Source organism: Drosophila navojoa, chromosome X (genome assembly GCF_054131105.1).
Source record: "Drosophila navojoa isolate 15081-1374.11 chromosome X, UAZ_NAV_1.0, whole genome shotgun sequence".
NCBI lineage: Eukaryota > Metazoa > Arthropoda > Insecta > Diptera > Drosophilidae > Drosophila > Drosophila navojoa.
Window position 1 is genome coordinate 2541928 of NC_142895.1, and position 25316 is coordinate 2567243.

Here is a 25316-nt window from a genome sequence, read left to right on the forward strand (position 1 = left end):
ATACGTTATATGCGCGATTGATTGATTGACTGATGTGACTAATACGAGACTGATTGACTGATGTGACTAATACGTGATTGATTGACTGATGTGACTAATACGTGATTGATTGACTGATGTGACTAATACGTTATATGCGCGATTGATTGATTGACTGATGTGACTAATACGAGACTGATTGACTGATGTGACTAATACGTGATTGATTGACTGATGTGACTAATACGTGATTGATTGACTGATGTGACTAATACGTTATATGCGCGATTGATTGATTGACTGATGTGACTAATACGAGACTGATTGACTGATGTGACTAATACGTGATTGATTGACTGATGTGACTAATACGTGATTGATTGACTGATGTGACTAATACGTGATTGATTGACTGATGTGACTAATACGTTATATGCGCGATTGATTGATTGACTGATGTGACTAATACGAGACTGATTGACTGATGTGACTAATACGTGATTGATTGACTGATGTGACTAATACGTGATTGATTGACTGATGTGACTAATACGTGATTGATTGACTGATGTGACTAATACGTTATATGCGCGATTGATTGATTGACTGATGTGACTAATACGAGACTGATTGACTGATGTGACTAATACGTGATTGATTGACTGATGTGACTAATACGTGATTGATTGACTGATGTGACTAATACGTTATTGATTGACTGATGTGACTAATAGGTCATTTGCGCGATTGATTGATTGACTGATGTGACTAATACGAGACTGATTGACTGATGTGACTAATACGTGATTGATTGACTGATGTGACTAATACGTGATTGATTGACTGATGTGACTAATACGTTATTGATTGACTGATGTGACTAATAGGTCATTTGCGCGATTGATTGATTGACTGAGTCATTGGATTGGCAAACTAAATGAGAGATTGATTGATTGATTGTTGATTGATGTATGAAATATCATACTGATTGATTTGCCAAAATGATGTATTGACTGGCTGATGGTAAGTCACTGATTCACCGACTCACTGACTGATGGATAGATTGATTGAACTGACTGAATGACGTATGAGCCGACCGATTGACTATCTGACTTTCTAATCGACAGACCCCACGCTCAGTGAGTAACGTTCTATTCGACTCAAGTCGAAACGTAATATAAATACAAATACAAATATATTTCCATTTAAGAACAATGTATGCATGCATATCGTAAATATTCAGTTAAAAGCATCAATCTTAGCTGTAAATCATGTCGAGCCCACAATTCTACGAACGGCCTGAACACGCTCCAGCAGAATGGAAGCGAGGGATACATATAATGCGCTGGCCAAGTGGCAGAACAATGAAGCTGATATGTTTTACGAGCTAGGGAGTCTATTAAGCTTCGGATGACGAATGGATTGAAGCTGGCGAAATCGGCAATGAATATGCTCGATATGTCCATAGTAAACTCTCTGGTTTTTGGCTGTTTTATGGCTAGAGAAACGCCATCGAAATGGATTGTGATGTTAGTTTCTAGTTTCTGGTTGTTTTAAATTTTAATTATAATTTGAATACTAATTATATTAAAAATGATGATAGAAGTGGAAGAAGAAGAGCCAGTCGCAGCAGTAGCCGCAGCAGAATGAACTTCAGTATGTATTCAAACTTATAAATAAAGCCAGGCGCTCACTGCCGGTTCCCAGAGCCCAACTAACAATAATTTAAATAGCTAATGCCATAATCAAGCACGAATCACATTTCAAGAATTATTTATTAAATACTATATGAATTTATTTGAGTTTTCCGCGCAGCTGGCAGAATGCCGCCAGAAAAAAATAAGCAAAAACAAATAAAAATAAAGCGAGTTTCTGTGTTTCTAAAAATAGCTGATTTAAAGTTTCGGCATTTAAAATACAAATCACCAGATTCAATCACCAATCAAAGTGAACAGCAAAGTCTTAAATAAGCTGGTTTTCGGCTGCTAAATGTCCTCAAATAACAACTGTTAACAGTTAATGTCATACGATTGCGCTGTTAATTAACATGTAGCCGGCTTAACAGGCAACTGTAAGCACTTCACACTCTACATATACATACATTACATACATACGCCTAACAGCGCTCAACCTTGTGTAAGGCTAGCTTACGGCTCACGGCTGACACAAATCATCGTCAATGGAAGGCACTTGCTCTACTTCCAAAAGTTTTTACACTGCCAGACAGCGCGACTCCAAGCGCACGCATACATGCGCACAACAGAAATAAACACACATACACTCAAACCAACGGCAGCTGGCGCGTGCGTCGTTGACAACACTGACAACTGGCGCTTCTCTCCCCTCTTCCAATGAGGCGTTGCTTACAGTTAGGTAGACATGCGCATGTATTAATTAGCTTGCGCGCTCTCGGCGTGCGCGTGTGCATTTACATACATACGACTCTGTGTGTGAGCGTTTGTGTTTCGCATGCGCAGCTTCGAGTCAATTGTTTTTTTGTTTTTGTTTTTTTTTTTTACACATAAATTAAGCTGCTCTTCGCTCTCATTTACATACACATGCATGTGTGCGCGTGTGATGGTGGGATGCTTACACATAGCCTTATCATTGTTGTCATCTACTTTTGTTCGTATTTACACATGTCGCAATTGATAGTCGATCTCAGCTCTTCCCAATTTTGCTCTTCATTCTTTGCGCACGCTATTGTTCTGGTTGCGTGTCGCTGCTGGCGTCGCAGTCGCAGCCGCTGCCCTGCCATAATTTGCAGCCACACGATAAACCGCAATCGGCAATTAGGTTCATTAGGGTGCGGCAGGTGCGTCACAGTGAGTGTCAAAACTAAATGGCTGCATCAAGCGTAAATAGAGTGTTTGGGTGTGGCCATAAATACCCTGTAGTAATGAGCTGTATGCATAATTGATGAAGTTATACGATAGTTGAAAATGCTCGATTGCAAGATACCCTAACAATGCTAAAATTCATCGTTGCTTTGCCAAAACTGAAGCGATTTTCTACCTGAGTTGTTTTAGCTTTATTTAAATTGAAATTTAATGAAACTATATGTATATACTCTATAGACATTGCACATATTTTGGTTTCACAATTTACAATATAGTTCATTGAGTCTCATACACTTTGGTAGCTCAACTTTTGGCACACACTGTCCGTTGTCTCATATCGTGGATTATGGCTAAAACAAGTTTTGGTCATTAGAAGCGAGATAGAAATAAAGATAGATAGCCATTATAGATAGATTTTTGAATGTAGAGATACAGCTTCTTCTTCTACTTGTATGAGTAATACATAATTTGCGTGTGCGTGTGCGTGTGCGTGTGCGTTTACTATCGTCAGGCACTTTTTAATGGACACACTAACAATTCGCCGCGCTACGGTTCAATTCGATTCGATATTTCCGCCTGCTGCTTAGGCGCAGCAATTAAAAAATTGACAGCTGCTCTGCCAATTAATCTAGCATAAAAATCCTAATGGAAACACACAAATAGCAACAACAACAGCAAATAAATATAAATGTCTAAAACAAACGCAAATCCAGATAAATTGTTATAAATGTCTTTTCGAATTAAGTTCATAAATTAAGCCAAAAAAAACAAAAAGCAAAAAAAAAAAAAAAAACACCATAAAAAAACAAAAAAAGAATGTCAGCTATAAATTCTCATATCGAACTGTTGAAAGTTGCGCCAAGAGGTTTTTGGCATCAGGAAATTGCCCACATCAACGGCTCGTGTCGGTATTGAAATGAAAACGAACTCGAATCGAAATCGAAATGGAACATTAAACAGTTTGTGGTTGTAAGCCCCTTCTCCCCCAGTCTGGTGTTTGTGTATAGTTTAGCTTCGAATTTGCACAATTCCCCTTAAGTGTAAATATCCTATTATTGTCAATTTTCTCTTTGACAAATTTCCTTAAAAATTTTAGATGCTTAAATTTCCCAATTTATCTCTTAGCCAAATTGTCTAAATTTCCCTTATTTATTCTTCAATTTCCCATGCCTCTTCTACCTTAAGCAAATTATAAAAAATTCCCTTCCATATTTTATTTAGCCATAATGGGATTTTAGTTTAGTTCTATTTTCTACTCTTTGATTAAGTAAATTGTCTACTATTACAAATGGCCTTTTCTATAGTCGAATTGCCCTTGTGTTTTTCTATACATATATTCCTTGCACATTACTTTAAGTCTCTTTTACTCAAGTTTACCTAACAATTGGCATTTTATTGATTTCTTATTAAATTTTTAATAATCTCTAAAGATTTTGGTTTCCCGATTCTTAAATTCAAATTTTGAATTGACTTTAAGTTAATGTTGGTGAATTCCCTAAGGCTAGAATATATGACAGAGAGAGAGAGAGAGACTAAATATGAAAAAACCCAATTCCTCTACGCACACATTATCATTAGCAAGGGAATTTCCCTTCTTCTCTTCAACACACAGAACCATTTTAGCTGTGCAGCTTAAAAGCGCAATTACCCGCTTCAAATTGCCCACGGTTGCATGACACTTTTAACAGAGCAAAATTTCCCTGCTTAACACATTTCCCTACATAACGCACTCAAGAACAAAATAATCAAAGTTCTTAAACACATATTACTTTGGTTTCTCTTTGCATTAGGTAATTCCAGTTGTCCATTTATAAGAGCATTCAAATTTCGTTGAGCTCATTAATCGTCCGCTTCTCTTTTTTTTTTCACCACTAAAGATTAATTAAATGAACGTTATTTATGTTTTTCAAATGGCCGCTTAGCACGATTTTATGTGCATTTGCTTACCTAATTGAATTGATTGAGCTAAAGGGGAAAGGTTATTGCGCAGTCATTCTGCGATATTGTTGCCTGCTGTCAGTTTCTTCTTCTTCTACCTACTCTCAGAGCGGAAGTCTTTTGATGCGCTCTCGCACTAGCCGCAGTCGCTGCAGTTCAATTTCAGCATCTCGCAGGCCTTAAGAGCGCCTGGAAGTCAGCTGCGCAGCGTTTTTGCTCAGCTACGCATTCTTAGGCGCGCCTGGAAGTCTGCTGCGCAGTGTTTCTGCTCGCGCCAAAGAGCTCGCTTCACAAATAAAAATTCTCTCTTTATTACTTTTCTTTGCTCGTTTTCTCATGTTTTTTTATTTTTTTGCTTTTTATTTAGGATTTATACAATAACTTAACATTTGTTTGAGTTTTGGAATCGGAAATATACAATATTAAATATTGATTTCATGTTTTTGCTTTCTTTATTTTTGTAGTGTTATTTCTGATTTTTTTTTTTTTGCTTAGTTTTGTTTTTGATTTTGGTTGTTGATTTTGTTTATTGGAAATTTGAATTAGCACATATTTTGGGGCTTGCTATAACATATATGTTTTTTCTTATTTAATTTTTTTTTACTTTTATTATGTTTCTTTTTAATAATATTATTACATTTACCAAATGCAGCACATTAATGCTTACGCTGTGTGTGAATGGTGTTGGTGTGTGTGTTAGTGTGGGTGGCGGTCCTCTTCGGTGTTTCTGTCTTACTATTTGGTTTAGCTTTCTATTTGGCTAGCGAAAAAAGTCCCGCTACATAAGCACAAATATCACTAGGCTGCAGTGCGTATATATGTGTGTGTAACTTGTATCTGTATATGCGTGTGTTATTGGGTGGGTGGGTTGTGTGTGATATAGATACACACATATGCATCTATTTCTGTTTATCTTGCTTGCCTACAGTACAAAGAAGTGTTTCTCTCACGCACACACACCCAGCATAATTGTGTGGGTGTGTGTGTGTGTGGGGCACCTAAAGCCTGGCCTTCATTAGAATATACTTAAAGAGAGTTCGAGTGAACCCAGTAAAACGATAGTTATAAGTGCGCCACATTACAATGCATGCTGTTTTCTGTGCGTAATTCATGCGTGTAAAAGTTCAACTGGGCTAACTGCAGAAAATGTGCCGTTTGAGTTTTGCAAGCTCTGCTTTAACGCTCTCTCGCTCTGCTTATTGCAGAGTGTGTCAGTGTGTGTGTACTATTGAGTGTATTGTTTATATGTATGTATTTTATGTAAGTATGTATGTATGCGTGTATATTTGTTTTCTTTTTTATTTAGTTTTTGTTGTATATTTTGTTTAAGGTTTTAACATTTAATTTAATTTCATTATTTTCATCGTCATATAAATAAAAAATAAATACATTTTGTTTTTGTTTTTTTTTTTTCTTCTTTTCTGTTCCTTTCCGTTATGCATGCAAGCAAAAACTTTTTCTGTTCTTATTTTCTCTTTTTGTTATCGACTTTTTAAATACTCTTTAAAAAGCTCCTCTAATTTTACATATACGAAAAAATATATAATATATATATATATATATATATTATGTATGTATGTATATAAAGTCGAGTTACATTACAAAAAAAAAAAATAAAAAATAAAGGAAAATATATATATTTATATATATATAGAATCAGCATCATTTGCTCTGTTGAATTGCTGTAGCATCGGCTTTACATAAACATATACACATATACATATATATCCAGACTAACAAATATATAAATATATATATATATACATATATATATTTATATGACATATACATACATATGTATTATAGGTATATATCATAGTTGTTTCATTTTATTACTTTTTTAAATTAAATTTAAGCTGCAACTGCACGTGGCTTAGACTGCGACAGCTATAGCGGGCATTGAGTGTGTATGAGTGAGACAACAACAGTTGCTAACAGTTGTCGCTCGCGCTGCTGTAACTGCTAACATTGCCATTTACATTACATTCTGTTCTTGGTTCTGTTAAGTTCTGTTCATTTCTGTTCTTTCTGGTAAGAGAGCTTTCGTCTCGTTTCGTTTTGTTTAAGGTATTTAATATGTTTTTTTTTTTTGTGTGGGTGTGTGTTTCGTTTACTGTTCTCCTATTTATTAGTTTCATACGTTTGATTTGCTTTGACTTGTGTGTGTGTGTGTGTGTGTTTGTTTGATGTAGAAGCAAAGCAAATTTCTCCATGCAGCAGCATTCAAAATATCAACAGCTTCGTTTTACTTTTCCCCCCTTCAAAAAATTAGCATTTAACATTAACATTAAATATGATACGCCCCATACAGTATCCCTAGTATCCCCCGTATGCCCATACATATGTCCAAGCTGGGCTCCAACTCTCTCTTTCTCTCTATCTACGGCGTTTCGTCTCTGTGTCTGCGTGTGTGTGTTTTTCTGTTTCTTGTTTTGCTTCTCTTTCTGCTTTCGCTCGCTGTTTGCTGTTCCTCGTTCCTCGTTTCTCGTTGATTATTGCACCACACAGCATCCCTTTTTCTTGTTCTTCTTCTCGTCGATGACCACGTGACTAGCCGAAGTGGGTCCGGGCACCACCTGCTTTGAGACTTGAGCCAGCGAAGTGACGCCATTATTGCTATCTCCCTTGCCGGCTACCGCTCCGCTGGCCACCCCATTGCCGCCTGCTCCACCCACTCCAGTCGAGCCGCCCACCTTGCTGCCATGGGAATTTGTACCGTTTTGTGCTGTCGCTTGATTCTGCGAGAGCTGCAAGGCAATTGGAAAAAAGAGACATGATTAGTAAATATTTTTAGGAAATTTTTTATTTTTTGATTGGGAGCGGAGTAGCGAGAACTTTTTAATCTTCAGAGAAAGAGAGAGAGAGGAAGAGGGAGACAAGTCTGCGATGTGTACTTAAAATTGGAGTAAGGCAAACTCTAGTCAGTGTAGTTTTTGTAGGCTCCTTAACGAATGACATATTGTTCCCACAAGTAATCCATGGAGAGTAAAGTTACAGCTTTTGCTATATGGTATAAAATCTAACCAAGATTGTAATTTAGACACTCGATACTCTATTTGCATACGCTGAACTCCGACACTCCAACACAAAAGATTTCTTTTATGGAGTATGTCTTTATCGGACTATATCTTGATTTACCTAAATGCATTTGCAAGATCTTTATCTGCCTTACAGTTACACCGTATTTAAGTATATTGCATATACCGAGACTGATTTCATATTTAGTGTCAATACTCGTAACCCTCTATATAGGTTAGATTTCGAAATGGAATAAATTTGGGCAGCTCAAGAATTATTGGGCAATGCTTTGTAAATGCACTTCAAGTTTTCAAAACGAATCGAACTACGAATCTACTGATTTCTTTTAGACATTTTAAATATGTAGGGTATTTAAGCTTCACAAGATCTATATCGCATTTTCCCTCTCTACTTCGCTATCTCCCTGTGTAGCACCCACTTTATAACACTACCCCTCTCTTTCTCTACATCTGCATCTCTCTCTCTCTCTCTCTCTCTCTCTCTCTCTCTCTCTCTCTCTGTCTGTATCTCTCTCGCTCTCTGTCTGTATCTCTCTCTCTCTCTCTGTCTGTATCTCTCTCTCTCTCTCTGTCTGTATCTCTCTCTCTCTCTCTGTCTGTATCTCTCTCTCTCTCTCTCTCTGTCTGTATCTCTCTCTCTCAACTCTCTTCGTCCCTATGCATCATCAGCTCTCGCATCCTTCTGCTTCTCTGTAGCTCCTGATCTTTTTAGATTTTCTCTCTCTATGCATTCTCAGTATATATATTTCTCTCACTCAGTAGTTTCTCCAGGCAAACTTTATATAGCTCCTCCTCTCATTAACTCTTTCTATCTCATTTCCTCTCTCTCTCTCTCTCTATCTCTCTTCCTTTCGCTCTCGCTCTCTCTCTCTCTCTCTCTCTCTCTCCCTCTCATCAAATTCCGTTCCTTTCGCTTACATTTGTTTTGGTAACTGTCTCGCCTGTTGCCGTAGCGCCATTACAGTTATCGTCGCCATGCTGTGCGTTGCCGTTGCCTATTGTACGATCCTCTGTGGGCGTGATGGGCTTGCCGCCTGTGTGAAGAAAAGTGGGCATGTTAGCTAAAGTGAGAATTGCAGAGAAAGGCGAATTTGCCGCCGGGCTTACCACGTATCATGCTAACAATTTCATCAGCCTCTCTGGATAAATCGCCGCCCGGACGAAACGGATTATCCCAACCGGAATCAGTGCTAAAAACAAAAACAGTGTTGATTAACATAGTGTTGCAAAAGCTGAGATTTTCTTTGTAAAGCACCTCTGCTGTCTATCATAGGCTGGTCCCAGGCCAACGGTTGGCTGCATCGTTGCCGCCGCAATTTGCGTAAAATCTATGTTACAATTGTAGCTACTAAACGTATTATCTAAATTATCTGAAAAACTCGTTAATGTATACTCGGCTGGCGGACAAATCTGTTGCGGTTGACTGCTTTGGTAAATTGAAACGCGCACTATCGAACGCTCCGATCTGCAATTGGCGAGAAGAAACGAGAGAAAGAATTCAATTATTATTAAGTATTATTATTATTATTATTATCATTATTATCAGTACTATTAATATATATTATAATTGTCAGTGGCATTCCCTTGCAATGTGATTATTATAAATATTTTGGGCATTGTCATTATTATAGTCATTGTCAGACTCATTAATAGCGTCATTATCCATGTCATGAGCATTGTTTTGCCTTGTCATTGTCATTATCATTGTCATCAGTATTATTATGCCTAGACTCGTAAGTCTTACTTCTTTCGGTTTTTGTCATTGTCATCATCATTATTAGTTTCCCTATCAATTTCATTGTCATTGACATTATCATTAATAATGATTATTAGCATTACAAGTATTGATATAGTCAATGGAACTATCCTTCTCATTGTCATAGCTATTACTATTATCATTATCATTGTCATTGTTATTATAATTATCCTTCATTATTATCATTGATATTATCATTATCAATATAATTATCCTCCCCATTATCATTGTCATTGTAATATTAATTATCCTTCCTATTATCAGTATCACTATCATTATCATTATCATTATCCCCATTGTCATTGTCATTGTAATATTAATTATGTTTCCTATTATCATTGTCATTATCATTATCATTATCCTCATTGTCATTGTCATTGTCATTGTAATATTAATTATGTTTCCTATTATCATTATCATTATCATTATCATATCATTATCATTATCCCCATTGTCATTGTCATTGTAATATTAATTATGTTTCCTATTATCATTATCATTATCATTATCATTATCATTATCATTATCATCATCATTATCATTATCATTATCATTATCGTTATCCCCATTGTTATTGTCATTGTAATATTAATTATGTTTCCTATTATCATTATCATTATCATTGTCATTATCCCCATTGTCATTGTCATTGTAACAGTTGTTATCCTTCTTATAGTCGTATTATTGTCATTATCATCATTAACATTATAATTATTATATACTCATTTCTATTCTTATTAACATAACCTGATTCGTACTCCTATTCTAATCTCATATCAAGTATATTATGATCTCATCGATTCAGGTCAGTTTCGAATAGCTCTACCAACACTCGTCTAACTCTCCGTTGCGCTGTGTCTGACGCTATTCCCGAATTCCGAAAAGTATCACAATCGGAATAATATATCTGTAATTATTTCGTGCTTTAGTTAGGTTCGGCTGTCGCATAAATTCTGTTGCCGACTGTCCACCAATTAAATTCAATGTCAATTGAATTAAGTCATTTGCCAATTTGTGTCGCAACGCATCGCGTCAGCGATTTGAACTTTTCAATTAAATTTTTTCCAATTGAATTTCATCCACAAATGGAAATTGACATGGCAAGACCGCAAAATCTCGACAAGCTCTTGAAAAATAGAAACAAATAAAAGCAAAAACCCAGCGACAGCTTCAACTAGTTTTACTATTTAAGCGCGTGCCACAAATTGTCGCAATCGTGTTGAAGAGAGAAAACAATATGCACATAAGAGGGAGCGAGAGAGAGAGAGAGAGAGAGAGAGTGTGTCGTTGACCCTGAACTACATTTCCAGGAAACATGGCAATCCCTAGGGTATCTTAATGTGTTTCATTATTTCACTATTTCATTGAATTACGTCGCGACTCGAACGTGACTTTGCGCCACAAACGACAGCGTCGAGGTTAACCAACTCTTAAAAGTTAATTTAAGGCAAGTCGCGGCCTAAACCAGTTGCGAATTACAACTTGTTTAAAAGGTGTTGCTCTTGGCATAGAAATATGCCCGACGTCGTACATCATACAACTCTTTGTATGCCCAAAACACAGCGAAAAGGGCGCAGGTCCAAAAATCAGTTGGAAATTGCAGAAGAAATTCTGTTAAAGATGATCGAAGATTGAAGATGAATGATGATCAAAGATGAGATATGATAGAAGATGGAATACGAGTGGAGGCGAGGTAAGAAAGACAGAGGTATCCAGATTGAAGAAGGGTAGGTAGAGTAGTTAGAGGATAGTGGATGGCGAATAAAAGGGAGAAATCGGATAATAGAGGATAGACGTTGAACGATAGAAAGCAGTGAATAGATGATAGAAGATAGATAGAGGCATTGATGGAGATTAGAAAATAGTGAACATATGATAGAGAGATAGATGAAAGCAAAGAGACTAGAGAATAGTGGATAGATGATGCATGATAGAGGAAAGAGATAAAAGAGAGAATAGACAATAGAGAATAGTGAGTTTAAAAGATAGAGGATGGAGGATGAAAGATGGATGATGAGTGATAGAGGAAAGAGATAAAAGAGAGAATATACAATAGAGAATAGTGAGTTTAAAAGATAGAGGATGGAAGATGAAAGACGGAGGATAAAGGTAGATAGAAGATAGAGGAAAAAATAATAATAAAATATAGCGCATAGACAACATCAGATATACGACAGCAAATAGAATATGGCAGACACGTGAACAGAGTAATGAGAGATGAGATTGCGGTTAATAAAGTATTGACATATGATATGGGATGATAAAAAAGCAGACAACTGTATATGACATGTTTTCTATTGTGAATATACATATTTACCCGAAATTCATAGAGTTCATGCACTTGAGTTAATTATGAAACACGAAAACTATAAACAATGGATTTTTTTTTTATATTTACTCAAAGGCCAGTGATTCACGATTCTAGACTTGTGTTTATACAAAATTTAAAAAATATATATATATGTATATCTCTGCATATGATATTGGAAATGAAATTGACGTAGATCTGACAAGTTTTGCGGCGGCTGCCTCTGATTTGACATTGAAAGGGAACAAGAACAAGAACTTTGCATTCAGCTAATGAATTCTATTAGTTGTAAACATATTATCGATGGTATTATTGAATGATATCAGAGCTCGGTGCCCTGGCAGCACAGCGGCGCGACTACAACTAATTGATATGTGACCTCATTTCGAGCAAAACGCAACTTTAAAGAGCAATGCCAAAGGGTCGAACCGAAGGGACAAGGGAATAAAAACAAGCTAACTTATGACTCATAACTCAGCTGAGACAAAAGGCGTCGCCCCTTTGCCACACACATTTGTATACCCTATATGCATGCAGTGTTGCATAATGGTACGAGAGACCCATTAAATGTCCAAGTAAACCCCCGTTACATGCATGCAAATTAGCTCCGCTCCCACCGCACGAAGCGTCGCCCCATTTTTTATCACAATAATTCGCAACTAGTTCAAGTCGTAAACGGCAAATTCCCAAGAAGCTTTGCTTTAATTGCTTTCTAAAGTTTTTTGTGTACTATTTTTAGCTGTTTAGCTTCTTCTTCTACTTCTTCTACTTCTCTCATTTTTCTTCAGTTCGTTTCGTTTATGTTTCTTGTGCGGTTCCAGGAAACCCGAAACGAGCCGCAAAGCAATATTCTTAGCTCTATTTAACGCTGTTGCGGGCCAGATGTGATCTAAGATCTACGATCAACTCAGCTAGACGTTCTACGTTTTGGAGTTCTTTGTGTGCGCCGCTGTCCATCAGCTTCTTCTTCTTCTTCTTCTTCTTCGTCTTCGTCTACTGTTTCTTTCAGAGTTTTTGCTCAGTCATTTTTTGGTCTCTTGTTCATCGAAAAGAAGCTCACAAGTTGTTTCCAAACAAGTTACGCAGTTGAAGGTTAGAGATCATGACAGCATGCCAGACTATCAGCTACCCTAGACTCAAGACTTGGCTATACACCCAGAGTTATTCTCTTAAATCCGAAGCTTTGCCTGGATTTCTCTGCGCAATTTGTTGGTCGATAATACGTTGGGACTCTTTAGAGATTAGCAGTTATTCTATAAGCTGTCTACGCATGATAATTCACACTGTGAGGTTGTGATAAGCACAGGTTATTTATAGAGCCGGTAAATGTTCTATACTATATGGAAATAGATTGGAATTCTCATATATATATAACAATGTCAGGCCATAACACCAATTTACAGGGTATCAGCTTCTATTTATGCATAAAATTCATTCATTTTAACTATTTTCTATTCATTTGAACCCATTAAAATTTAAGTACATAGTTTTTTTTTAGGTAACGCCTAGTTGAATGAGTCAATTGAAGCAATATTTAGTCAGCGCCTAGAATACAAGCACTGATTAGAAATCATGTTCATACATATGTACGACTGATAAGGCGGAAGATGTCGCTTGTTAATATTTGCAGCTTTTACTGTTATACATATATAGATTACAGGGTATTAGACGAAGATAGTAGAAGACACACGTTTTCCTTTTCTCATAGTGCTCAAAATTAAGGGGTATTTCTAGTGTTGTACATGGGGTTTTATGCGAAAATAAGTTAACATTAATTGCAGACACTTTTGTTCTACAAATATCCCTCAGAATAGTACACTACAGGGTATATACAGTGCTCTATATGGTTCTGGAGTTGAAAATATATCAACTCTTCTCATTCCCATATACATTTAGGCAACTACAGGGTATTTCTAGGGTAAACTCTCAGACCAACTGCAAACCTTATCAATTGGAATAGCTTTGACTGTAGCGCAACATTTATTTATAGACAATTTATACTAATTACAGGGTATACGTCATAGCAATCATTGCTGAAGACACTAGCGCAACGAATGGGAATGGAAATCGAAACGAATTGAATCTAAAACGATTTCATCAACCAGCGCCAAGTTGTTTTATCTGTTTACTTTTCAAATACACTTCATAAATTCAACGTACGAACTAATGTTCTTGTTGTTGTTGTTGTTGGCGGCGGCTCATTGAGCATGTGAAGCTTACGTCATGTGCCGAAATTGATATGCGAATGCGACAACAACAACAACTGTAACAAGCAGCACGACAAAAGGAACAAGCAAAGTTACAAGCAACGAAAAACAAGTTTTTTTTCTCTTTTTTTGTATTATTCCCATTATTCAAGTGCCAGCCAAACAGAAGGGGGAGGAGGGAGCACACGTTAGTAGTGGGCTGTCTGCTCATCATAAACTTCCTTCAGATTAAAAGGCAACAACAACAACAACAACAGCAAGCACCGCTAAGCAAAGGGGGAAATAAAAACTAAAAACTTGTTGCTCTAGCGAGTGGGAGGAGTGCGGGCGCGTGTGTGTAAGAGTGAGATAGCTGCGACTAAGTGCAAGGTGTTGGAAAGCAAATGCAGCGAACTTGAGCGCCGCTGCTCATCTTCGCTCTTCTCCTCTATTGCTGCTTCCTACTCTTCAGTTGCGTTCGACTGTTGTTGTTGTTGTTGTCGTTTAGTTCTTGCACAGCGATGAGCGCATCAAAGCAGCGCAGCGGCAGAGCTTTCAATTAGTTCTGGGACGACGTCACAGCACACACACACACACACTCACACACACATGCAGACGCATACGCAGGCAATGAACATTGAGAGCAGCGTAAATTAATTTAACAAATTACTGTGCCACATACATGTGTATAGAGATGTGTGCGTGTGTGTGTGTGTGTTAGATTTATGTCAGTGGCTGAGCCCCACCCGCGCGTAACGTTTAAAAAAAAAGAATGAGAAAAAGAAATATGAAATTAACAGTTGAACGAAATGTTAATTGAACATTTTTGCACTTGACGTCAAACAGCAGCAGCAGCGCCAGCAGCAGCAATTTATTTGCATGCCATTTGGAAATAAAAACAAAATACTTGTTTGTTTTACTGTATTGCATGCCATTAAAGCAGCGCTGCATTGCGGCGCCCGTACCTGCTGCTGTGACGCTTCGACGTCGACGGCAACTGCGGCCGCTGTCGGCATTTTATTTTCAACAAAAATTTGTAAAACACAAAGCACACAGAGATGCGATCACATGGCCATATTATAGAATTTATATTATAACCATACAAGCATATGTATATACATATGTATATATATAGAAATAACAACGCCGCAACGGGCACGAACACCGTCCAAACTTAAAGCTATGTCTAATTTATGTACAAACAAGGCACTATATTTTAACGCACACTGTTAAAGGCAGCAGCAGCACACACACACACACGCACACGCACGCACATACGTGTACACTAATATGCGCTAGTCGGGCCAGTGTATTTTAATTGCGTTCACAGAGCATTAGCAGAGCTGCGCTACAGTGTGCGAGAGCGCGCAAGTGAGAGAGTGTGGTTGTGTGAGCGTGGGGAGTGGCAAATGGGGTGGTGAAGTGGCGTTGGCGGGCAAACGTAGCCCGCTGCTGTTGAGCGAGGAGAACTGAAGGGGGCGCTAGTGTGTATTATTTTTTGCGATGAACTCACTGTGCGCATCCCACCATGGACAACAACAGCAACTGGCTAAGCGTAACAGCATGAGCGTGTGTGTATGTGTATGTGTGTGGGCATGGGGCGAATTACACTGTATAACAATGGCGTAAATTACTTTCACATTGTTTTATTACTTATTTCGCTTTTCTATATTTACTTGCCATGGCATTTCAATTGTGTTTTGGGCATTTGTAAAAGAAAAAGGCTTGCATTTACCAACACTGCGGCGGTGGGTGTTGTGACTGCAAACAGCAACTCTCTTTGCCCCACTCTCGCTCTCTCTCTCTCTCTCTCTCTCACACACACACTCTCTTACTAATACACCAACCACTTGCACTGACTGCTGCCTAGCTGTGTAGGTGTGCATGCGTATTTGTGTGTTTATGTGTCCCTTTTTGGCACGCACGATTGACTTTTGCAATTGTTGTTTTTCGTGTGGTTTCGTTTTTTCTTGTTTCTTGTACATTTAGTTGCTGTCACTTTACATTTAGCTGGCATTTAATTTGTTAACAACTAATTCACGCACTTGACAACTTGACTTTCGGCAGCTGCTGCTGCTATTGCTGTTTCCTCTTCTTATGCTGCTGCTATGTGTTTTCAACGTTCTGCTGCTGCTTCCTCTTCCAGCGATTCTACGCGCGTTTTACTTTTGCGAACCGAACCACCGTCTGTCCGTCCGAGCAGTGTTGGCTGTCTATGCCCTTTGCTCGACTCTCTCTCTCTCTCTCTTTTGACCGTTTCGCGCTCGGCTGCTGGGGTTGTTTGTTGAAGGCAACTCACCAAACGCGGAACACGATTTGACAATACAAATTCAATCAAGTAAACACACACACATAAACAACAGTAAAAAAACAACAAAAAATAAGTAACAAAATAAGATTGAAAATTTACAATAACAACGAGTGGCAGAAGAATACGGCGAATTCCAAGCAATGAGCGAACGAGCGCCCCGCACGTAATTCTCGTTTGTTGTTGGCTGTTTGGCGTTGTCGCTGCGTTTGCCTAGCTAACTTGCAAGCTTGCTGCTAAAAAGTAAAAGATACAATATACACACACACACACATAGCAAACACACACGCACACACATACGAACACAAATGTTTGCAGGAGCGCGCGTTGCTGAGCCGCACTAACTAAGAGAGTGCACGAGAGAGCCGCAGCGCGCGCTCTCCAACTGTGAAGTTCATGCGCTAAGGTTGCCACCTAGCAAAGATTTTTCCTATTCCAACTGGAAATTAACTGCGATGTATTTTCAAAACAAAACGCAGCTCGCTTAATATAGTTTCAATAAGAAACAAAATATTGAATAGTGAAAATGAAAATTTTCTAATCCGGCATATTAATAAACAGATCTTAAAGCTATGTATTTTTGAATGTTTTCAAAATTTTGTACTGCTAACTTTTAGTACAAAATTTTATATTCAAACAAAAATAAATTCATTTTGATCTTTAAATAGTTGCTGTACTTTCTTCAACAAATTTTGACTGCTACGCAGTAAACGTAAACACAAGAAAAATCCAATTGGGAAATGCGCGCAATAATCTTTTGGCCAAACAAAAACAAACAGAAACAAAAAGGCGGCAATTTCGGAGATTTGGCAGCTGTTTCACGGCAACAACAATAGAACCAAACGAACTGCGCCAATTTCCCGTTTATGGTTTTTGCGTTGTTGTTGCTATTGTTGTTTTCGCAGATGCGCAATAAGATGAACAACAACATCAACATAAACGCACATTGTAATAATCAAAAACAAACAAACAATAACGCCAACGTGCCACATCTGGCAACGCTGCTAAACCAACAAACATGACATCACTTTTTTTTCCCCGTTGTTGTTGTTGTTTTTGTTCTTTTTTGCGCACTCACAAAAATGCAAAGCTATGTGAAGAGAGCGTAAGTGCCGCTACGCAAGAGAGCGCTCTCTTTTACGCTCTCGCGCTCTGCTGCTCCCTCTGCTAACGTTCTCTGCCGCCGCCACCGCTGCTGCTGCTGCTGCTGATGTTATACACAACGTGAACGAAAATAAAAATAATATCATAAGAAACATAAACACGTAACTATATAAAAGGTAAGCCATTGGGGAAGCTGACTGATAAATGGAAATCGTGCCAAGCCAGGGGTGCCCAATGGGTGGGTAGGAGGTGACGGTGGGGGCACCACACACACACGGACACGGACACAGACACGTGTATTGCAACGGGCGCAGCAGCGCGCGTCTGTTTTGTTTTTCATATATTCTTCAATTTTTATATTTTTTTCTATTATTTCGGCTGTGCTTGACAGTTAATAAACAGGGTTGCCAGACGGGCGGACGCGCTGATGCTGACAATTGGGAACATTGTCTGTCACTGTGTGTGTGTGTGCTTCTATTGTTGTCGACGCCGCCACAAAAACTATTCAGAGCGCACGTACATCGAGTGTGTGTGTGTGAGTGTATGTAGGTAATAGGGCTGACTGACTGAGCGACTGACCAGCGGCACAATTACCGTTAACATTACACACACAAAATGTGACAATGGCTGACTTTTTGCTGCCGTCTCTTCTTCTCCCGCCGCCTCTTCCTGCTGACATGCTTGGCAAGTGTATGGGTCACCGGAAAATCAATCGACGGACTGACAGCTCACGCACACAGACACGGATGCAGATGTACTTTCACAATAGCCAAAGCTTGTACGTAGATTACACGCACACTCACACTCACACTCAGTCTCTCACACACACACACACATGCGCAAGGTGCTCGAATTTCAAGACATTCACTTGAAAATTACCAAGGCAAGCGCTGCCAGATCAAGATAAAGAAGCAACAGCAGTAGAGGGGATGGAAGAGGTGGAATGGACACTGGCCGGGGTCAGTCGGCCCAGCATCCGGGCCAACTGTGCTAATGCCCGCAGCCACACCAGCTCACCTCACCTCAAGCACAGCCCATTTTTATTTCATCTTCATCTCATTCGCATTCCTATTCTCACATTCACATTCTCATTCTCAGTCTTCAATCTTCGATCTCATAAACATAATCAATAATAACAGCAAATGCTGTTGTCTATTCTTATGCTTCGCTTGTTCTATACCCTTCGATGCTGTGCGTATATCCATTCGGTTAGCCATGATGTAACGCATAGCAGAAGACAGTTTTATCTCCATCTTTTTCTCTCCATACTTTTCTGTCGTGTTTTCTCTCTCATTCTCTCTTTTCATCTAGCCATATCGTTTGTATATCGCTCTTTCTCTATATATTGCTGCCTATCATTCCCTTATACCCTTGATTTCTTTCACTTCCTTCGCCCCTCTCTCAATCCAGCTGCGATCACTCTACAAACGTTTGCAGGGTATTTCATTTCTAGCACTTCAAGAAGTTAACGGTTCCATTGAACTTAAGTAGCCGTAGCTCGGTAGTTCGCCAGCTAAAGAATGTTTCCATGCAGCAAGTGGCGCTCGATGACATCACGCGGTCGCGCTTGAAGCGCACGAACCGGCAAATAAAAGCTCACACGCACAGAACGAAAGAGAGAGAGAGAGAGAGATGGAGAGTGAGCGAGTCAAGCGGGAAAGGTCACAAAAATAAATGCAAACTCTGGCAACGCCAAGCGCGGTGTGCTATCGACAATGCCGGACAACGGCGGGCTATCGATGAGGCCACACGCAATGTTTCAAAAATTTTAAATAACAAAAACAATGAATGCGTGGGCGATTGCAGTTATCGATAAACAGCTTAACATAAGGGGCGAGCTTTAATTATAAAAGGCGTAGTGTGGGTGTGCCGCAGTTAATAGACAACAGTCACACACACGCACACACACACGCGCACACACAGACAGTCAGGCACCTAAACAGAGCCCAAAAATAAAGATGTGGGTCAACAACCACCAAATGAAGTTGACCTACATCATGCTTTAAAATGCACACACACACACACTCACTCACACAGGCATACCCATATAGCACGACATTATGTAAGCAATGAATACGACGACAGCAGCGCAGTTTAACGGTATTCAACGGCTGCTGCTGCTGCTGCTGCTACTGCTGAGAACGCGCAACTGCAGCGCCGGCGCAGAGCAAAAAACAGTTGGATAAACTCCAATTGGAGTTGTTGGTGGTGGCACATCAAATTGGGCATGGGTAACAGCATGTGAAAGAGCGAGAGAGAACGGATGAAGAGAGCGGCTTAAGTAAACAGAGCGGCGCATCCTGTGTGTATGTGCGTGTGTGTGTGTGTGTGTGTGTGTCTTATCAGATGTAGTTCAGTTGCTTCTTTTAAACTTCCAACGTAATTATCGATTTAAAAAAGGTTTTAGGTTTTTATCTGTTTCTCTCTTTTTTTTTTTGGCGCGGAGGGTTGTTTGTTTTTCATGCAGAGTTCAATGCATGCCAATTGGGCTGAGTGCGTGTGTGTGTGTGTGGCTTGGATTTAGGCTTAACTGTAGCTTATTTTCAAGCGAAAGCTGCCTACGAAAAAAGTAAATACATAAATAAATACAAAAAAAAAAAACCAAGTACCTCTCATGATCTTTTGTCTTTTAATGCGCCATAAAAGTAGAATCCCAATTTAGAGCAAATCCATTAAACAAAAGAGCACGTTCTTTTGTACTCATATGGATGAAGCGCATTGTGCAAAGCGAACTGCATCAAAAATGGGTTCATTAGCTTTTTGTTCAGCTGCTGTGCAAGAGATGAGCGCGTGAGGCTAGTTTCCGCTCTGTGCACTTTGCATACGACACTCTCTCTGCACTTAACGAAACTACCAACGTTTGCACGTATTAAATCCTTTTGCCCGTTTCAGCTTCGTCAAGTTCCCACAATTCTGTCATCTTAACGAGACTACCAACTCCTGCACTCGACAAATCTTCATTTCCGTTTCCTCTTACACTCAACTCATTTCCAGCCTGGTCAAGATTTTGGTTCCCATCATCAGCTCATGGCTAATTAAACACCGTTCCGAAGCGTTTCACAAAAGTCTCTTTCATCTTTTATCTACTACGTTAAGATTCCCATCAGCTGTGACGTCACGCGCAGTCATTGCACTGGCGATCCGCATTTCTCTTGCACTAATTGCTTACTTAGTGCTCTCTTTATACGCATACATACATACATACATTTATATATCGTCTTCTTCTTCTTTTTCACTATTCTTATTGTTTTTTGTTTTCTACTCACTCTTCCTGCACCTCGATGCCGCTGTCGTCCATATTCAGTTTTGCATAGTCACCGTAGGTGGCGTAATTGCTGCCGATTAGCGGTAAATGCGTCGCCGCTGTTGCAGTTGCTGCCAGCAGCGGCTGACCAGCAGCAGCGCCGGCAGCGGCCGCAGCAGCGGCGTCGGCCGCATCGAAACCAAAGCTCGGCTCCACGTGCTCAGAGAGCGGCGTCGGCGTCTCAAACACCAAAGTCTCAACCATGGAGCCTTTCGAAGAGCCGAACGACACGCTGCAAGGGATCAAACAAAGAGAGAGAGAGAGAGAGAATAATAAAGGGAAATTAATTCTCTGTGTGTTTGCTTATTGGGAGGACTGGAAAGCTCTTTGGGTTACGCACCGTTTGAGTCCAACGCTTTTAGTGCCCAGCTTGCTTAGCTTGGGCTTTTTCTGATTGTGGGTGGGCGGGCGGTTGAATTTATCACTTTGATCGCTAGAGTCGGCCGCGCCGGCCGTGGTGGCCGTCTCCTCGGACAGGTCGTCCACGTCGCTGCGATTGTTGTCGTTGTTGTTGTAATTGTTGTTGCTGGCCTCCAGATCGTTGTCGTTGTTGTTGCTATTGCTGCCGCTGTGATTGTTGTTGTTGCTGTTGCTGCTGCTGCTGCTGCGGGACGGATGCGTCGCTGCATGGACCAGCGGCAGCGTCAACGTTTTTGGTGGCGACGGCGACAGCGACAGCGGCGGCGGCGTTGGCGTCGATGCGCTACCCAGCAGACGTGTGCGCTCATCACAGCTATCTGCTGTGACAGCGGCTGTGGCGGCGGCGGAGGCAGCAGCAGACGCAGATACAGCACTCGACGTTGACGGCACGTTAGCAAGCATTGCGGTTAGCGGCGGCGGCGGCGGCGGCGCAGTCGGCTTAAGCTTAACAAAAGTTTCGTTCAGTTCTGTATGCTAATTCACAGCAGAGACTGCAGCATTTTGACTGCTGTTCTTGTTGTTGTAGCTGTAAATGTTAATGTTGTTGTTGTTGCTCGGTGCTCGTGCGTGAGTTGAATGCACTCGCACGAGTTTCGTTAAGCTAACGGTGCGCCAGGCGGGCGAGGTAGTTGGGCGGCAAAAAGCTTCGTTCAATAGGCAATAGCAACAGCGCAGCGGAGGAGTACGAAGAAGAAGCAGTAGAACAACAGCGCAATAACAACAACAGCAACAATTGTAATAACAACAATGCGACGTTGGCAATGTTTTATTTAATTTATCGTTTGCTTTATTTCGCTTGCCGCTTGATTGAATTTAAACCGGACGCGGCGGCGGCATTGGCGACGTCGACGCCGACGCTCAATAATAATGACGACAACGACAATTCTTGCATACGAATGCTACGGTACGCGGTTCTGCGGCTGCGGCGACGGCAACCAGCGGCGGCAGCCGCAACTGCGCCTTTTTTTGTTTCACCTTTTTCTTTCACACACACGAACACATGCACAGAGAGACACGGCGATACACGACTTAATTTCCGCACCAGAATTGAATAGAATTTCCAACTGGCAGAAACACACGGACACACACACACACATAAAATATTAGCACCCAAAAACAACAAATGCAAATAACAACAGCAACAACAACAACAAACGAAGGAGGCGGCAGGCGACTGCGCTCGATAATTGCACTTGGGCACACTTAGCACGGACGAGAAGATGCGGCGGCGTTCCGACTGCAACGGAAGCGCATTTGTAACACGTTTGCGTACGCTAACAAGTTTATAAATAAATATGCATGTGCATTTAATAAATCCGTTTTGTCGACTGCCCCTGTTGCTGTTGCTGTTTATTTTGGCCCTTCTTGCGTCGCCGTGTGTATTTGCTGCGCTTCGAATTTCAGCCACTGTCGTCAGTGTGGCTGAACTCAATTGGACAGGTAACCCGCATAATTGGCAAGTAGTTAATGAGTGGGATTTTATGAGTAGAATGCACCTGGTCACACTCTAAGCCAGCCCACCTAAAGCAAGTGTGCCCACATAGAAGTGAAGTTGGCAAAGCGAGTTGGCGATCGAATGTGTGGGTAAAACTATTTTAATATTTATTTCATTTTTATTAATAAGCTTCGATTTCTATATAGCAATTATGCAATGGAAATTATTTTAGCATTTTAAAAAGGCCGGGCTTTGAAGTAGCCGTTTTTAAATAAAATGTATATCGATATCATCATTGGCATATAATGGCTGACATTCTGAGGAATCGCAATATAAATATATTTAGAAAATCTGCCAGAAAGGGAAAATAATTAGGCCCGACTTAATTGTTTCTCTCAAAAATAATCTAGAATGAGTTTGTGCGTATTTACTGTTTGTTTTTCTCGTTAAATTTATCAATGATTAAATACCAAAGAAAAAAATACTATAATACTACCAGAAGTAGCACTTGCCCTAGTTGTGCATTTTACGTATCGAATATAAAAGCTATCGTCCATATCGATATCCCAAGCATTTGTCATCTGTGCAAACAGTGAACAACACAACAAATAAGCTGCAGCGGCAACAGTTTAGTGACAAGTATTAAAAACAAGACGCTCGTACGTTCCGGCAGCTGGTAAGTTATTAATTAATTTATTTAAAAACGAAAATACATTAAAAGGAAGCAATCAATGCAAAGCCGTTGGCGCAACGCAGCCTCACAGTTACTCAGCTCAGCTATGCTGTTAACGTGTGTGCTTGTAGTTGTGCGAGTTTGTGAGTGTATGAGTCAGCGTCGGAGCCCTATATAAAAGAAAACAACAAATTAATGCAAGAAAGAAGAAGCATGGTTTTGCGCTTTGTAAGTGTTTTACGTGGAATTCGTTAAAGCAGACCATTTGTTGGGCTGCAAAATGGGGCGCGGCAGCTCTTGCAGCACGCAGCTGTGTGTGTAAATAAAACACACACACACAAACACATGCACAAAAGTCGCGCTGTTTTTATTCCTTTTATGGGCTTTCAATTAAGCGAGGCTGAGCTGCTGTGTATGTGTGTGTGTGTATGCTTTTTGTTATTCATTGAAAGCAAATGACACCGCATTGATAAGCACACATACATACACATGGTGAAACACACACACACACACACCAACACAGTTGGGAGTCAGCCGTTGACGTTGTCATTTTTGCCATTTTGGTTGCATGACTCACACACATAACTCGCTCATTCGTGTTGGTGTGTGTGTGCGCGTATCTGCTTTCTATACCCTGTATTCACAGTTAACAAGGGTATATTGCTGGCATTTGTTGTACACCATCAAATGTAGAATTTGCAAAGATTTAATAGGAAGAAGAAGCATTGATAAATGTAGTACGCTTCAAATTTCATTCAGCTTTTTACAGCGTATGCAGCAGTCGATCACCAAGTAGTTTTTCATAATGTTTGCTGTTGACACAGTTTGGTTCGGCTTTGGCTTTGCCACTAGCGCCGCAGCTGCGACGTTTTGGCTATATATAGACATAAACTGAATCGATTGCAGCTAATATTTATATTCTGTATATCTTCTAGCTAACACTCACACATCACCAATTCACAAAGACACACACACACACACACAGCTAGAAGATGTCCTCCCGCAAGACCGCCGGACGTCGTGCAACGACAAAGAAGCGCGCCCAGCGCGCCACATCGAATGTGTTTGCCATGTTCGATCAGGCACAGATCGCCGAGTTCAAGGAGGCCTTCAATATGATCGATCAGAATCGTGATGGCTTCGTGGAGAAGGAGGATCTGCACGATATGCTCGCCTCGCTGGGCAAAAATCCCACCGACGAATATCTGGATGCCATGATGAACGAGGCGCCCGGCCCCATCAACTTCACCATGTTCCTGACGCTCTTCGGCGAGCGGCTGCAGGGCACCGATCCCGAGGATGTGATCAAGAATGCCTTCGGCTGCTTCGACGAGGAGAACATGGGCGTGCTGCCAGAGGATCGACTGCGCGAGCTGCTCACCACAATGGGCGATCGTTTCACAGATGAGGATGTGAGTAGATAAAGGGGAAAGCTATTTGAATGTGTAGCTCATGCTCTCTCTCTCTCTCTCTCTCTCGCTTTCTCCCTCCCTGTGCAGGTGGACGAGATGTACCGGGAGGCTCCCATCAAGAATGGCCTATTCGACTATCTGGAATTCACGCGCATCCTGAAGCACGGTGCCAAGGACAAGGATGAGCAATAGGCTAAGTGTACTTGATTGTTTGCCAACCGTTAATCGGCCGCAATATATATGCCCCCATATATCTGTAGATATTCACGCATATATATATTCCGACTTCATGTCCAGCTGCCTACGAATCATGTATTTTATATGGCTTAAAAGCAACAACTATATGATAACCTTTATGTTCATATATTATATATTCAATTTTTTTTTTTTTTACCTGTTCTGTTCTTTTGAAATTTACATTTTAACATTTATGTGCGATTTATAGCGAATGTGTGAACTGATAACACGATTTTTCCGATTTCCATAAGTATTAACTCTTATATATATATATTTAAAGATATACATACATATACAAACTCACACACACACACATACACATACATACACGTACTATTTGCTGAGTGAGTCCCATTACAAAATAATAATAAAAAAAAA

General features: G+C 40.1%; 3 protein-coding genes across 3 annotated transcripts in view; 1 reads left to right on the plus strand and 2 right to left on the minus strand.

Moving 5' to 3' along the window:
* Positions 1–25316, minus strand: part of LOC108658056 (endoplasmic reticulum GDP-fucose transporter) — a 178213-nt gene that overhangs the window by 151759 nt on the left and 1138 nt on the right. The gene's annotated exons all lie outside the window — the stretch shown is intronic.
* LOC108657818 (uncharacterized) lies at positions 5097–22618 on the minus strand. The gene is made up of 6 exons (XM_030389080.2): positions 21102–22618; positions 20724–20993; positions 9051–9260; positions 8903–8985; positions 8714–8829; positions 5097–7504 (listed from the first exon to the last, which is right to left on the minus strand). The coding sequence occupies exons 1-6, from the start codon at positions 21581–21583 to the stop codon at positions 7250–7252; spliced, it is 1416 nt and encodes a 471-aa protein (XP_030244940.1). The 5' UTR covers positions 21584–22618; the 3' UTR covers positions 5097–7249.
* On the plus strand, positions 23127–25089 carry sqh (Myosin regulatory light chain sqh). Its single transcript, XM_030389084.2, has 3 exons — positions 23127–23292; positions 24225–24701; positions 24789–25089. The coding sequence occupies exons 2-3, from the start codon at positions 24282–24284 to the stop codon at positions 24891–24893; spliced, it is 525 nt and encodes a 174-aa protein (XP_030244944.1). The 5' UTR covers positions 23127–23292; positions 24225–24281; the 3' UTR covers positions 24894–25089.